The sequence below is a fragment of the Zootermopsis nevadensis genome, unplaced genomic scaffold, assembly GCF_977971745.1.
Source record: "Zootermopsis nevadensis isolate Lab colony 2312 unplaced genomic scaffold, Znev_1.0 Znev_ptg000020l, whole genome shotgun sequence".
In the NCBI taxonomy this organism is placed as follows: Eukaryota; Metazoa; Arthropoda; class Insecta; order Blattodea; family Termopsidae; genus Zootermopsis; species Zootermopsis nevadensis.
In genome coordinates, this window is record NW_028259152.1 from 7,915,862 (window position 1) to 7,929,232 (window position 13,371).

At 40.4% G+C, this 13,371-nt stretch overlaps 1 protein-coding gene and 1 long non-coding RNA gene across 3 annotated transcripts in view; both read left to right on the plus strand.

Moving 5' to 3' along the window:
- The first annotated feature begins 2,804 nt into the window (after window positions 1-2,804).
- Window positions 2,805-9,067, plus strand: Roc1a (Regulator of cullins 1a). 2 transcript variants are annotated; one of them, XM_022069472.2, is made up of 5 exons: window positions 2,805-2,955; window positions 3,681-3,916; window positions 4,044-4,071; window positions 4,571-4,692; window positions 8,891-9,067. In XM_022069472.2, exons 2-5 carry the CDS (start codon window positions 3,824-3,826, stop codon window positions 9,002-9,004), a joined length of 357 nt encoding a protein of 118 aa, XP_021925164.2. In that variant the 5' UTR covers window positions 2,805-2,955; window positions 3,681-3,823; the 3' UTR covers window positions 9,005-9,067. The 2 variants fall into 2 exon arrangements, with proteins under 2 accessions (XP_021925164.2, XP_021925165.2); XM_022069473.2 differs by lacking the exon at window positions 2,805-2,955 and adding an exon at window positions 6,376-6,461.
- Window positions 9,068-10,664: 1,597 nt separating this feature from the next.
- The window catches only part of LOC110832452 (uncharacterized), a 191,723-nt gene continuing 189,016 nt past the window's right edge, over window positions 10,665-13,371 (plus strand). The window contains exon 1 of the long non-coding RNA XR_015535885.1: window positions 10,665-11,250. This is a non-coding gene — a long non-coding RNA (uncharacterized LOC110832452). The remainder of the gene's footprint in view (window positions 11,251-13,371) is intronic.

The window sequence follows — 13,371 nt, forward strand, 5'->3', positions numbered from 1 at the left end:
ATTTGGTTGGTTGGGTCTCTGGGGTATGAACCCAGAGAGGGAGGGGCCGTTTCGGCTGAAGGCCTCTGCGGCATGGGGGGAAGATCACTTCAGCTGATGGCCTCCATGATCGGGGGGAAGGGTGGCGGGCCGTGTCCCTATTAAGTTATACCCTGGCATTCGCCTTACAACTGAGGAAAGCACGGAAAACCTCAGTCAGGGTAGCCGAGTAGTCTAACCACTCGTTGTGCTGACTTGGCCGTCTTTTGGGGATGGCTTCGGCTGGCCTGCTGAACATCAGTCGCCCTCGGTTGCCCTTGGGTGAACTCTGGCAGCCCTCATTCGGCACGAGTGTCTTCCGAGTTGCCGAACTAAGGGGTTCCCCACACCAGCTAACCTCGAGTCAAACCTCTCAGTTAGTGCTCTGATGTGGTCGGCAAAGAAAGGGACCCCCAGATCCTCATGTATTTGCCTGTTACTAACGTACCAGGGCGCGTTAGTAACAATTCGAAGACACTTGGATTGCAGAACTTGCAGCTTCTGGACGTGGCTGTTGGCAGCTGACCTCCAGATCGGGCATGCGTAATCCATTATGGGACGGATGAGCTGCTTATAGAGTAGTACACCGTTCCTGATTGACAGGCCACTTCTCCTATTGATAAGCGGGCCTAGCACACCTAATCGTTGCGCTGCCTTCTTTCCCACTTGGTTGACGTGCGCCGACCAAGTAAGCCCGGCGTCAATGGTGACCCCCAGATACTGCGCTGTTTTGACCCATTGGATCGGCTGTCCGAGGAACTGCACTGCTCGGGGCTGTTGGATGTGTCTTCTCGCGGAAATGAAGAGAACCGCGGTGCTCTTCGAGACGTTGATAGCAATCCTCCAGGCCCTGAGCCAGAGCTCAAGTCTACTGAGGTAGGTCTCCAGATACCTGACGAGAAGCGTTGGGCTACGGGACGTGACTACTAGAGCCGTGTCGTCCGCGTATTGTGCTAACTCGACGTGGCGGGACGGTGTGGGTATGTCGTTGACATACAGACTGAAGAGCACAGGGGAGAGAATTCCGCCCTGCACAACTCCAGCCCGCATGGTACGACGTGTGGACGTGGCCGACTGGAAGGATGTCTGGAATGTCCGGTCAGCGAGGTAGGAAGAGATGGTTTTTACCAAGTACGACGGGAAGTTGAGGACGGTCAGTTTGTATAGGAGGCCTTGGACCCAGACTGTGTCGAAGGCTTTGGCCACGTCCAGGAAAACCGCGCCGGTTAGCCGCTTCTCATCAAGGTTTCTGTTGACCCTTTCGACGAGGCGAGCCAGCTGTAACGATGTGCTGTGTCTGGGTCGAAACCCAAACTGCTCGTCGCGCAGCAGCCCGCGTTCACTGACCTCGTGTAGGACCCTCGTTAGTAGGATTTTCTCGCAGAGTTTGCCGACCGTGTCGAGAAGACTGATGGGTCTATAGGAAGAAGGTAGCGTGGGGTCCTTCCCCGGCTTCAGTATGGACACCACTCGAGCGTGTTTCCATGCCGAGGGGAAGTGTTGCCTGCGAAGGACCGCGTTGAACACTTTCGTGAGAAAGGTTACCGCGCGTCGTGGAAGATGTTTCAGGACCCTGTTCGGTATACCGTTGGGGCCCGGAGCCTTGCCAAGCTTGAGTCCCTTGATGGCCTGGGCGACCTCAGATGGACTGGTTAATTTTGGTTCATTTACAGGGGCATACTCGTATGCTCGCATCACCTCGTTAACCATGTCAATTGTAGTCAGGTCCGACGGGTAGTCTACCGGCTGGAACTGGACCTCAAGGCTGTCGGCTAGGGCTTCTGCCTTCTCGAGGTTCGAGAGAGCCAGTCCTCCCATCACTAAGAAGGGGGGCGACGGAGTGGGGACTCGCATCACACGCTTGGTCATTTTCCAAAGCGACTGGTCCTCGCAGTCCAAGGATTCGAGCGTGTCGCTCCACTGTTCGTTCCGCCACTCGTTGAGACGATAGGTCACCGATCTCTGGAGTCGATTGACCTGGGTCTTAAGAGCGGGGTCTCTTGTGACCTGCCATCGCCTCCTCAGCCGGTTCTTCAGGCGTATTTCATCTCGAATACTAGCGGGTAGAAGCGGTCGCCTGTCAATGCGGGGTCGAAGCTTGGGAGCGGACGCTGCTGTGGCTTCCAGGATAGCACTGGTCAGCTCCTCGACGCACTTGTCAATTTCTTCCTCGTCGTTTACCACGGGGTTCCCCGGTAGTCTGCTTTCGAGGCAAGCCTGGAATGCAGACCAGTCCATTCTCGCGAAGTCCGGGCGATCAGGCATGTTTTGAAAGGACGATCGGCACGTGGTGTCGACGAGGACGGGCAGGTGATCTGAGCTGAGTGCGGGGCAGACAGTCAGGTGCCTGCATTTTATATGAAGACCTGCGTGTACAACAATGTAATAAGAAGTATTGGAATTTCTAAACCACACCTGCAACAATATTGACCGAGCATGCCGTATAATAGACTGAATAAACCGTATTGCACTCCATTCCTTTACTAATTGTTACGTCATAGTTTCCTTCGGCATTGTCGCGTCAACAATCCGCTTTCGTCAGTGTTGAAAGAACTGAGCTGTGAATCGCTTGTAGGAGAAGTGTGTTGCAGAAGAGATACTTTTGTGCTTCTAAAAGTCTTTCACAATAACCAAAGTACTTATCTTCTGTGAATTACTAAGAAATTCTTGACACTGTCCTTTACTCTCTCCATTTTATTTTGACGGTGGAAGAAAGAGTGAGATAAGGGCATCCTATTTATTATTATTATTATTGCTTATAACATTTACAGGGTTCATTTACATTTGTGAACTCTTGGAAGAGAATTAGGCTCATCTTCTTTCTAACACAAATTCAATTTTTTATTCCATTGACTTCTGTTTGTTTACGGCATCATTTATAATAAAAGAATTCCGTTAAACAGTGTGGGATTCGAATTTCTAAAGCAACAAGACATGGTTAGTAGCCGAAATTCTCGATGAAACTGTCTAAACCCTTGAAAGCCTGGTGGCAAGTATATATACCACTTGCCTGCTTTAACAGTCAGTAGCTTTTCATTATGCATTTGTCGGATTCGTTTGATTCTCAGGGTAAAGAGTAATAATGTCCTTTAAATGCATTAACCGGTTGTTCTTTGTAATGGTGAAGTGTAGTGTTTTCTGTGAGGTACGGACTGAATTTTTCCAATGATATCTAGACGAGCTTCGACATCAAATGGTTAATAAATGGGGCCTCTGTTACGAAAGATAATTCTATCACTTTAGATTTCTTGATCCATGAACTTTGTTAGAGATTTTGAGCGAGCTGCAAAGAATTCGTTTTATATTTATTAATAAGCTGTGTGCTGTATAATTGTCCGAATAAACTGAAATGCACTTCATTCTGTAACAAAATTAATTAAGAAAACTAAACTAAAGTTGGATGCCCGGTTACAATTCCTTTATGGAGTAAACAATAATTGTTAACGACATAGTTTTCGTCGGTATTGTTGTATTAGTAATATATATATTGACGTCAACAATCGGAAAGAACAGCTATGAATAGCTTGTAAAAGTAGTGCTTGGTGGACGAGATACTTTTGTGCTATTAGAAATTTGTGATACAGACCTCCATTTTATTTTATTTTTGATTAAATTGTTTATTGCCAGTGCTCAAGATTGTTAAGGATGGTTTAAAATTACAGTTTGAACAGCGAGGAGGAAAGTTACTTCTCTTGTGACAACATTTTTGGTACTCGTACTCAGCAGCTGTTGGTATTCCCTGTGGCAACGGGGATCAGCAGTGTTTCCCATTGGTCGGTTGTGTTCGCTGCGTACAATTATTAAAATGGCGTCAGCAATGGATATAGATGACGAAGAAATTGAATTACCCACATCAAGTAGTGGAAAGGGGGAAAAGAAACGGTTTGAAGTGAAGAAGGTAATTATTGATTTATTTCAGTTACTTTTGTATTTAATGCTCTTTTTTTACCGATGCCACTTGTACAGTAGGTATTTACATTTATGATTAATTTTGAAAATTCACATGGTTGTTTCTTTCTTTACAGTGGAATGCTGTTGCCTTGTGGGCGTGGGGTAAGTTTTTGCTAAACCAGTGCGTATTAGGTGGTAATTTTTTAATTTGGTTTTCACAGAAATAAATGCGTACAGGTTAGATGTTTGTTACCGAACGTCACGGCCGAGCGGTTATCACTCCGGCTTCGTGTCTGAAAGGTTTTGTTGTTTAAATCAATGTCAGACCTGTTATCCCTAACCGAGGTTTGTCGTATTTTTCCTCAGTCCCTCCGTCAAATACTGGGATATTAGCTTGAATTAGGTTGTTTCCACATCCTTTCTAATTAATTATCAGTATATTCGATGATATATGGTGAGAGCTACTTGCAGCATTGCTAAATAAATATCAAATAAAAATAAAACATATTCTGTAGATAGTTACACAGTTTAAAATTTTGTGTTGTCTTGTATAGCCTAATATCCTATTTCTTCCATGGCTACCTCCTGATTTATGTACCACATTTTGTAGTTTGTAATACTTTCTTGTGAGGATGATTGCATATGTGTATTGTATTGACAGACATTGTGGTGGACAATTGTGCCATTTGCCGTAATCACATAATGGATCTTTGCATTGAGTGCCAGGCAAACCAAGCATCTGCCACAAGTGAGGAATGTACTGTTGCCTGGGGGGTCTGCAATGTAAGTAGTAGTAGTAGTTGGTTGCTGAAAATCCTCTTGGTTTATGTTTATTGTGATTGTTCACAACTTGAATATTATTTGAGCAAGTATCCTCATTTTATAGTGCAGTAGTAACATATTTTTCCAATTTTTTTTTTAAATTGTTCGTGTGTTACATTAGTGCTTTGTAGATCAACTGGTTCCATGTGAAATCAACACAATTGTGTGTGTATGTGTGTGCTTGGATGTGTGTGTAAGTGGGATTGTTGACAAGTTTAAATACACCACTAATATATTTGTGATGGTAATTTTATACATATTTGGGATAGTAACTGGAAGCATATGTAGATGTGCATAATCTGGAAGTTTATTTTATAATATTGAGAAGAATTTAACTATAAATATGGCAAACTGTATGCATACATTAAGGATGACAGTATGTGGGTTTCAGATTGTGGATAAGTTTAGTCTAACAAATATGGAATATTACAGTATTGTGATCGCATGCCTGTCTCTGATTTTAGGTTTTGTGTACTGTTGTTGGACTAAGAATTTGTAACATGTCAAAATGCAAATGGTTACCACATTGTAATATGTCATATGCATAAGTCTTTGCCTTTTAGACTAACCTTTTAAAACCTAATGGTATCTGTACATATGACCTACATTAACAATCAGTAACTCTGCATTTTGCTGATGGAGTGCATTAATGCTTTTTGTGTGATTCTTAGGATAAACCCATTATTTCCGTGAAGATCATTAACCAATTGAACTTTATGTTTGTTTCAAAATATAAGGAAACTGTAGGCTGTTATGAACAGCTTAACAAAAATTAAAATTCATCTCACCTAGACATATAAAAATTACTTATTCTTGTCCAATGTGCAGTGAGGGGTTGCTGATTTAAAGCAGTCCAAGTATTTCAGAAAGGGGGTAAACTGTTAGTATGGGATGAGATTCTTTGGTAGATCTTGATAGCTTTTCACATTATAGGACCTTTCAGTTGTTGTGCTTGTACCTGAATTTACAAAATAAAGGAAAACAGTCAGTAGAAATGTAGGAACTTCAGAACAACAATGCAGTGATTGGTTTTCAGTGGGGCTAGCAGGGATAGTTACCATGGCATGCTCTCTGTTTGCGGATAGAGGAGATGAATTCCAGATAGTTTGTGTAGGTGTGGACATATTAAATAAACAGTCATAAACATGTTGTAGCTTGTGATTATTCAGTCTTTAGGTTGGATAAGAGAATAACCTCTTTTCCAAATATTATTAAGGTGGTCACATCAAGAAGGAATTGGTTGGGTAGAGACAGCAGCATGCATTAGAGAGATGAGAAATGCATACAAAATTTTAACTATAAAACCTAAAATGAAGAGACTATTTGGAATACATGTTCATGGATGTGGGAAATTGAATCTTAAAAGGGTCTGTGAAGTTTTGGACTAGATTAATTTGGCTCAGAATAAGGTCCAGTGGCAAACTTTTATGAACATTGTAAGGTACTTTTGATTTCCATAATGGGCATGTAATTTATTGACTCACTGAGGTGCTGTTAACTTCTGTGTTCTGTCAAGTTAGTAATTGATTCTGCTTGCAAAGTTTTGCCACTTGAAATGTAAATCCTTCATGTTGCAAAAAGCGGTATGTGCTCTGACACAGGTCTTGTCTTTTGTGTTGATTTCCATGGTTGCATTGGTTTCAGCATGCATTCCACTTCCATTGTATCTCTCGCTGGCTCAAGACAAGACAAGTGTGCCCCCTGGATAACAGGGAGTGGGAATTCCAAAAGTAAGTTGCTTTTTTTCTTTTATAAGCTGCGTGCAGTGGATGCAAAATAACTACAAGTATGAGCTACATCACAGAGGGGAAGGGAAGAGAAGATGGCAAAGAGTCTGTGTGGGAATGTATAATGTAACTGGAAATTTTTTTTCATGGAATTTTGATTTTATGATTCTTCCACTACACCATATTTCATGAATCAAAGGATGTATAAGACACTAACATTCAGTAGCACAAGGAAGGACTGGGTTATATCTCCATATGTGCTTTTTATTTGCAGTTTTCCCCTGCTTCCCATGTGTGAATTTGTAACAGACAGACATCTTAAATTGAGTAACTTTCTATTTTGCATCCACTGTGCCACGAGGTGTATATTTTGCTTGCGGTGTGCCAGTTTATAGTTGATTAAACTGACTACTCTGTCCTGCTCCTTTGTCAGTGTTATTCCACCATAAAGAAGAAAATTGGCTTCTCAATTCTTGACAAATGAATAAAGTAGAACAACATATCAACTCGTGCAAACCTTTTCATTGTCATAACATACGTTGCCTGTTTGGATATATGTGTAGGGCACATGTAACAGAGAACAAGAATAGCAGGGTCCAATATTTTTAATTACATTTGAATAATCAATAAAATCTTCATGAACAACAAGCCTTTGTGGACAAAATCCCAGTGCTTAAGAAACCATCTCTACCTCCATTAATATTTCCCTGGTGATGGAGGCATGGATGGTGTCCAAAATGTTGGAATTTTGTTGTCTTTTCAAATCTTTGCTTTCAAAGACCTCGCTCATCTTAGCACGTATGTCACTTTACTTCAATTTTAGTGTCTTGTTGTCAGAGTCCCATGGCATTCCTATTTGATTCTAGTTGCTGTTTCACAGTAGTTGATTATGTTTTGTGTCCCGGCCATCAAATAAATCTGGAGAGTAGAAAAAATTGTCATTCTGAAGGTAATGGCCGACGCCTTCCGCTCACTTAGTGAGACTTTTAATTCTGCATGTGTCTGTGTCATATTTTGCCGCTCTTTTTGAAGTATCTGCTCAAATTGTAAGTGTAGCCATTTATGTTGCAAAGCTGGTAAACCTTGATAAAGAAACTTTCTTTTATATATAACTAGAGCATGCTTAAGAGTCTGATGCACAGGAATTGAAGATTCTGACATATAAGCACTTTGTTTAGTAAGCACATGGATATTATAATGGAGATGAAGGATTGAGATTTAGTTTTTTACATTCTCCTTGTGCTCCGAAATGAAAAGTGGGAACATACAGTAAATGGACATGGTGGATGGTGTGAGTGATGAGAGCTCAGTAAAGTGAATGGGCGTCACGTAGACAGCCAGGTTTCATATGCTGGTAGGAAAGTTTTGGTATTTTCGTACTGTATTTATTTTATAACGAAGATGGCGTGTAGTACCCTTTTCCTGACTTATTATCTAATCATTTTTAAATGAAGTAACTGATTTTTATGAATGCTGGAGTCAGTGCATTACCGCAATGGCAGCCATGCAAATGTGCGAGTTGGGAGCTACGCTAGCACCACTTGATATAAGGTCCTGAACTGTTGTGTGATCTTTGACAAACATCCATCTTAAATTGAGTAACTTTCTATTTGATGATGGTAACTAAATGAAATATTGGATTTCTGTATATGCAAAAATTACATGGAGACCTGAAACATATGTACAACTAACTTATTTGGTGCCTTTTCTGAGATATTAAGAATTATATTGATGCTAATGTTGTAACTGTGAGATAATATTGGGTAAAATTAACAAAATTTATGCTTGTCACACAGAAATAGATCTCTGAACTGGATAGATTTTAATTGTAGTTCTTGCTGGTCTTATTATTTGAAGGAAAAGAGGCATTAAAAGTTTTTGTAAGGTTCCAGAACTTGTTCTGTTCACTACTGTGTTCAGAATGGTTAAGGGAACTACAAAACCTACCATTCAGTGAGTACAAGGGTTCTTCCTTTGGGGGTAAAGTTTGATGCTTTTGAATTTGTCACACAGTTCTGAAATTAAAGTCTACCTGCAGACATCTATATATTAATAACAAAGAAACTTTACCTTTACCTTATACTAAGACATGGAGCTGGGGTAGCTTAGGACTGTTTTCAGGTTTGATCCCTGACAGGGGAAAAGGATGTTTCTTCTAGCCTCTGCATCTGCATTAGCTCTGGGGGGCCCATGAAGCTTCCTTTCTGATAGGTACTGGGGTCTTTTTCTGGGGGTAAAGCACATTTGGGGCACGACACTGAACACTCACGCCCATCTGATGTGTAAGTCATGTTCAAGTACCAGTACCTCCTTTGCTCCAAGTGCCTGCATAGTTTGTACCAGGTACAACTTTACTTAACTTTTATTAGTTAAAACATTAAAGAGTGACATTGTTGTAAGTTGAATTTGATAGTAATTTGCTTATTTTGCAGATATGGCCACTGAATGACAAAGTTGTTTGTACGTCTCTTCATCGGGACCCAAATCCAGCTTGGCTCACCCCTCCTGGTTTGGTTAAGGGTAGCAAGAATTGTGATGCAGTGTAAAATGTATTGTTGCAATTGTCTTATACGTGTTTAAAATAAAGAATGAAGGTATATATCAACATATGTACAGGAACTTAAATGAACTCTGCCTCAAGGTCATGTACATGTTTTATGCTAATTTTTTTTTGTGTGTGAATTCTTGTGTTACTAATTAAAAGTGAAGTTAACTGAACAAAAATTGTGCGTATTTCTGTTTTTTGTAATTTCTGATTCTTTGTTACAGGTTTAATTTTATGTTTTCTTTCAGATACAGACTATATGTTTAAATATTTAGATGAGCTTTGGCATCAAATGTAGGAGAAAGTCAATTATGTTTATTTCCTAGGATGTGGCATTAATATGTTGACCACAGAGGAAGAGTGATTGAAATATGGACAAAGAAAGGGAAATTATAGAATTATTACTAGACTGTTTTAAACATAGAAGGGAAAAGTATTTGCAAGCTGAGATAGGTTCCAGACCTACTCCTTGTAGTAGGATGTGATGACAAATACAGTAATAGCATTTTTATTTTCCAGGAGTAGCATCTGCATTTTCTTTTTGCAAGGTAACAGGAAAGCATTGGCCGGTCTCAGACTAAAGAAGTTGACAGATGTGAACATAAATCAGTTGGTTTGGTTCAGTGTAAAACCACTTTTGGTCTTGTACTTCCAGTTTTTAAATTTATGAGACTGTGTGGAAGTAGTTTACATTGTTTCCTGCAGTCCCTTTAGGCCAGGAGCGTGTAGTTGTACTTGTGGACTGTTGTTAAATGATGGCTGGCTGGTGAGTTTTTACAAAGAATTCTGACTTTAAGTTATTTTATTAATGGAACATTTTGTAGAACCGGCCGCAGTGGCCACGAGATCTGAGGCATGGACCTTGTGCGCCTGGCCGCTGGGACCGTGGGTTTGATTCCCAGTCGAGGCATGGATGTTTGTCTTTGGATTCGGAAGTATTAGTGTTAAACTGTAAAGTAGATAGTTCATCATAATTATCTGTGGTCATCTACAGAAATTTTTGTATCACTTTTGAAATTGCAGCAAAATGATAAATGTTCTTTTTAGATCAGACTCCAATTTTTTATAATAGTAATTATATATGATAATTAAGAGTAAAACAAGCATTCTGTTGTCACTCCATTCAAAATTGTGGGTTCCATTCTTATACCCATCGCAGAGTTTATGCAAATATGCAGTTAATTGATACTGCTTGTTCCACTTTACCATATTCAGAATTTGAATCCCTTAAAAGCACAGTGGCAACTTTATGTATGATATGCTTTAAAGTTCTGTCTTGCAGCAACTTATTTTGTAGGAGTCATTCTTTATATCTGATTGTTGTGCCCACTACTATAGAAGTTTGTTGTTTCCCATCAAGGTATATAGTCTCTAATTGAGGGTGGAATATCAAATGGCCTTACTGGATTCAAGAAAATTATGGTTTAACACGTTGACATTTACAATGTGTAGTGGTTCTCAAAATCTGATTAAAGGACTAATATAACAGAATCTTGGAAAGTGGTTTGATTCTGGACTTCTGGTGCAGGTACATTGAGTCCTATTATTAGGATACATCATAAGGGATTAGGTGAGGAACGGAATGAATTTGCTGTTAATATTCCTAAGAATTATCGAAACTTCCAGAGATTATCGACATGTTCCTACCTGTGGACGTTAAAACGCACTCTTGGAGCCAGTGAACGTTGGTACTGAAAAATCCGTAATGCTACCAGAAAGAATAATATTAATTTTGTGCTGCTCGGTTCGTTTATTTTCAAAAGTGACAAATAAATTGCATCGATTTCGTCATTTTTGGGTTCGACAACGTCAGTACGAGTGATAAATCACAATAGACCAAAGAAGAAAATGTGAAAGGTGGGCAAACTGACATGGAAGAATACGTGCTTGTAGTTCGTTGCAGACTATAAACTTCTGAGGTTAGGTAGCGTTGAATGATGAACAGGAGACGATATGAGAGGATGTGAATAGGTCAGAATAATGTCCGAGTGTTAGAACTGAATTTGGTTCGAACCTGGTACATTTCGATGCAAGTCTGACGCGTTAGTACACTGGCAGCCTGCTCGTTGAAAGACGCACGTAAGATCGTAAAACTGGTATCCTAGTTTATTACTTTTGGTGACAGCAGAACGTGATACTGGTGAAGACTTGGGTGGCAATAGTGATAAAGACTTTCAGTGATGTCTCGTGGAACTATGAAGAAATGTGCTGTGTCATGCCTGTATGCTGCATTACTGCTTCTGTTTGGTAAGTACTAGAAAACTTACACATGCCAATACCTGTATATATAATTTTAGTTATAAAAATGTATCATATTCCAAAGTGCCATGCCTCATTACAGTGTGATAAATTTACGTACCATGTCATAAAGAGTTATATTAGAATGTAACTAACTAGATGGCTTACCGAACCTGAAGGTTCATCACCGAATTAACTAAAGCCCAACAAAAAACAAAATCCAGTCTCCTTCGACTCCTATCTCCCATAGATCCCGCCTGACATTATCCTCCCAACTTATACGTGTGTAATATTTGTATTTAAATTTGGGTTTCATGAATTATACTTTTAAAAATCTTTGTGTGTACTGTCGTGTATAGAACATCAGTGGTAATTTCTTCTAGGTCTCCAATCGGAAACTTTCTGAATGGGAATTTTAAAGGATTTTGTTTAAAATGTACTGCTGTGGTTTATCATATGTGTAAAAATTAAAATTAGAGAAATAAAAAGAAAGTGGTTGATGGTGGTCTTAGGGGTTGTTTTCCCGTACGGTCTCTTGGTTATATACCATCGTTTCGGAGAAACATTTTGCATCCATCTTCACGACTGAAGTGAAGAGGGTTCAGAAAAGTGGAGCTAGGAAACGATAATAGCAGGGGTATTGGCCAATCAGGACCGTGGGGTGAGGAGGATAGATAGAACTGTGTATGAACCAAGTGGAAAACATTATTTTCCGAGTCAGCAGGTAGTAAAGCTGGGTCAGGTGCAAAAGATAGAGCAGTGCTCCTCTGAAACGTTGATGAACAGTCATATGACCTCGTGGCACCCCAGTATACCGACATCAGGCTATCAGTCAATTAGTCACTGAACCGATGTGGTTGTTTTTAAAGAGGTTTCCTCATCAGAACTCGGAATACAGATCTCGTTTTCCCTATCAGAACTAGATAAGCAGCCCATCTTAACCTCGATTATTTGACCACCATAAGGATACAAGTCGAGCTCTATACGTAAATATAACAGAATAAATAAAGTAAAAGTCATTTTAACCCGTAGTAATTTCTATATATTTTCTTAAGATATACAATTCACAATAATACAATTGTTAAACACGAAGATTTCGGTGAAATTGGATGTCGGTAAACTTAAAATTTTCCTCTGTGCCCAAGTTCCACTCCATTAAGTATGATGGTTAAACTGCTCACATTTACGTTAACACTACAAGTTGGTGATTTCATTTGTATGCTCTGTTACTCCGGGAATAAGCCTATTGTAACCATCTGCTAGGAGAATGAGTGGAGCCACAAAACTGGTCTGACTGGACACAATGCTGGTGAATAGAGAAGAGATCTCGTCCACACCGGAAATCCTATCCTGGTGGTCCAGCCCGTAGCCAGTCTCCGAATCCGAATAACTTTTGAACAAGCTCGAGCCAAGATAAACTGGGCTAGATGACTTTGAACCTGCGATACTGAAGAAATGGGGTTTGGGAGAGGGAGGGATGGGGTTGAGATGGGAAAAACCAGGGGAGGATCGGGGCAAGGTAAGAAGTGTAATTTTCTGGCTTGTATAGTGGGATGATGAAAATTGGAATCCATCCGCCATTGTGTTCAGGTAGAAGACCTTTTTTTATATATAAAAACTCACGATAATCCGATCAGCAGGTGGGCTTAAAGCTGACATGTTGGCTGCAAGCGTTCACACGTAGGTCATGTTTCCAGACGGTATTACAGGCGTATAACTCCATGGTGCAGAGTCTTTCTTGAAAGTTGATAGTTACTCATCTCGTCAAGAAATTCCCAGCTTTTATAGAGCCCGGATGTTCAGTATCATGTTCACAAAAGCCCGCCATTGCATCCCAGTCTTGAGCCGGATAAATCCAGTCCACACCCGCTCAGTCCTGTAACCAGTGGTACCAACATGTCTCACCTGCTTCAACTGTTGACAACATTTCATTTTGTGTATAGGGTTTCGTTTGATTCTCATTGTAAACAGGAATTATTTTCTCCGACAGAATTAACAATTGATCTTTAAGATGGGAAGTGCGGTGTTTTCTTTGAGGTATGGTCTGAATTCTTAATTGTTATTTAGACGAACGTCGGCTTCAAAGGGTTTAGTAACATCGTGTCATCTATACCGAAGTCTCTTACCATT

Coding starts and splice junctions, on each gene's coding strand:
- Roc1a (XM_022069472.2), top strand. CDS start 3,824: ATGGCGTCAGCAATGGATATAGATGACGAAGAAATTGAATTACCCACA. Junction 3,917..4,043: donor AACGGTTTGAAGTGAAGAAG/GTAATTATTGAT, acceptor CTTTCTTTACAG/TGGAATGCTGTTGCCTTGTG. Junction 4,693..8,890: donor TTGCCTGGGGGGTCTGCAAT/GTAAGTAGTAGT, acceptor CTTATTTTGCAG/ATATGGCCACTGAATGACAA.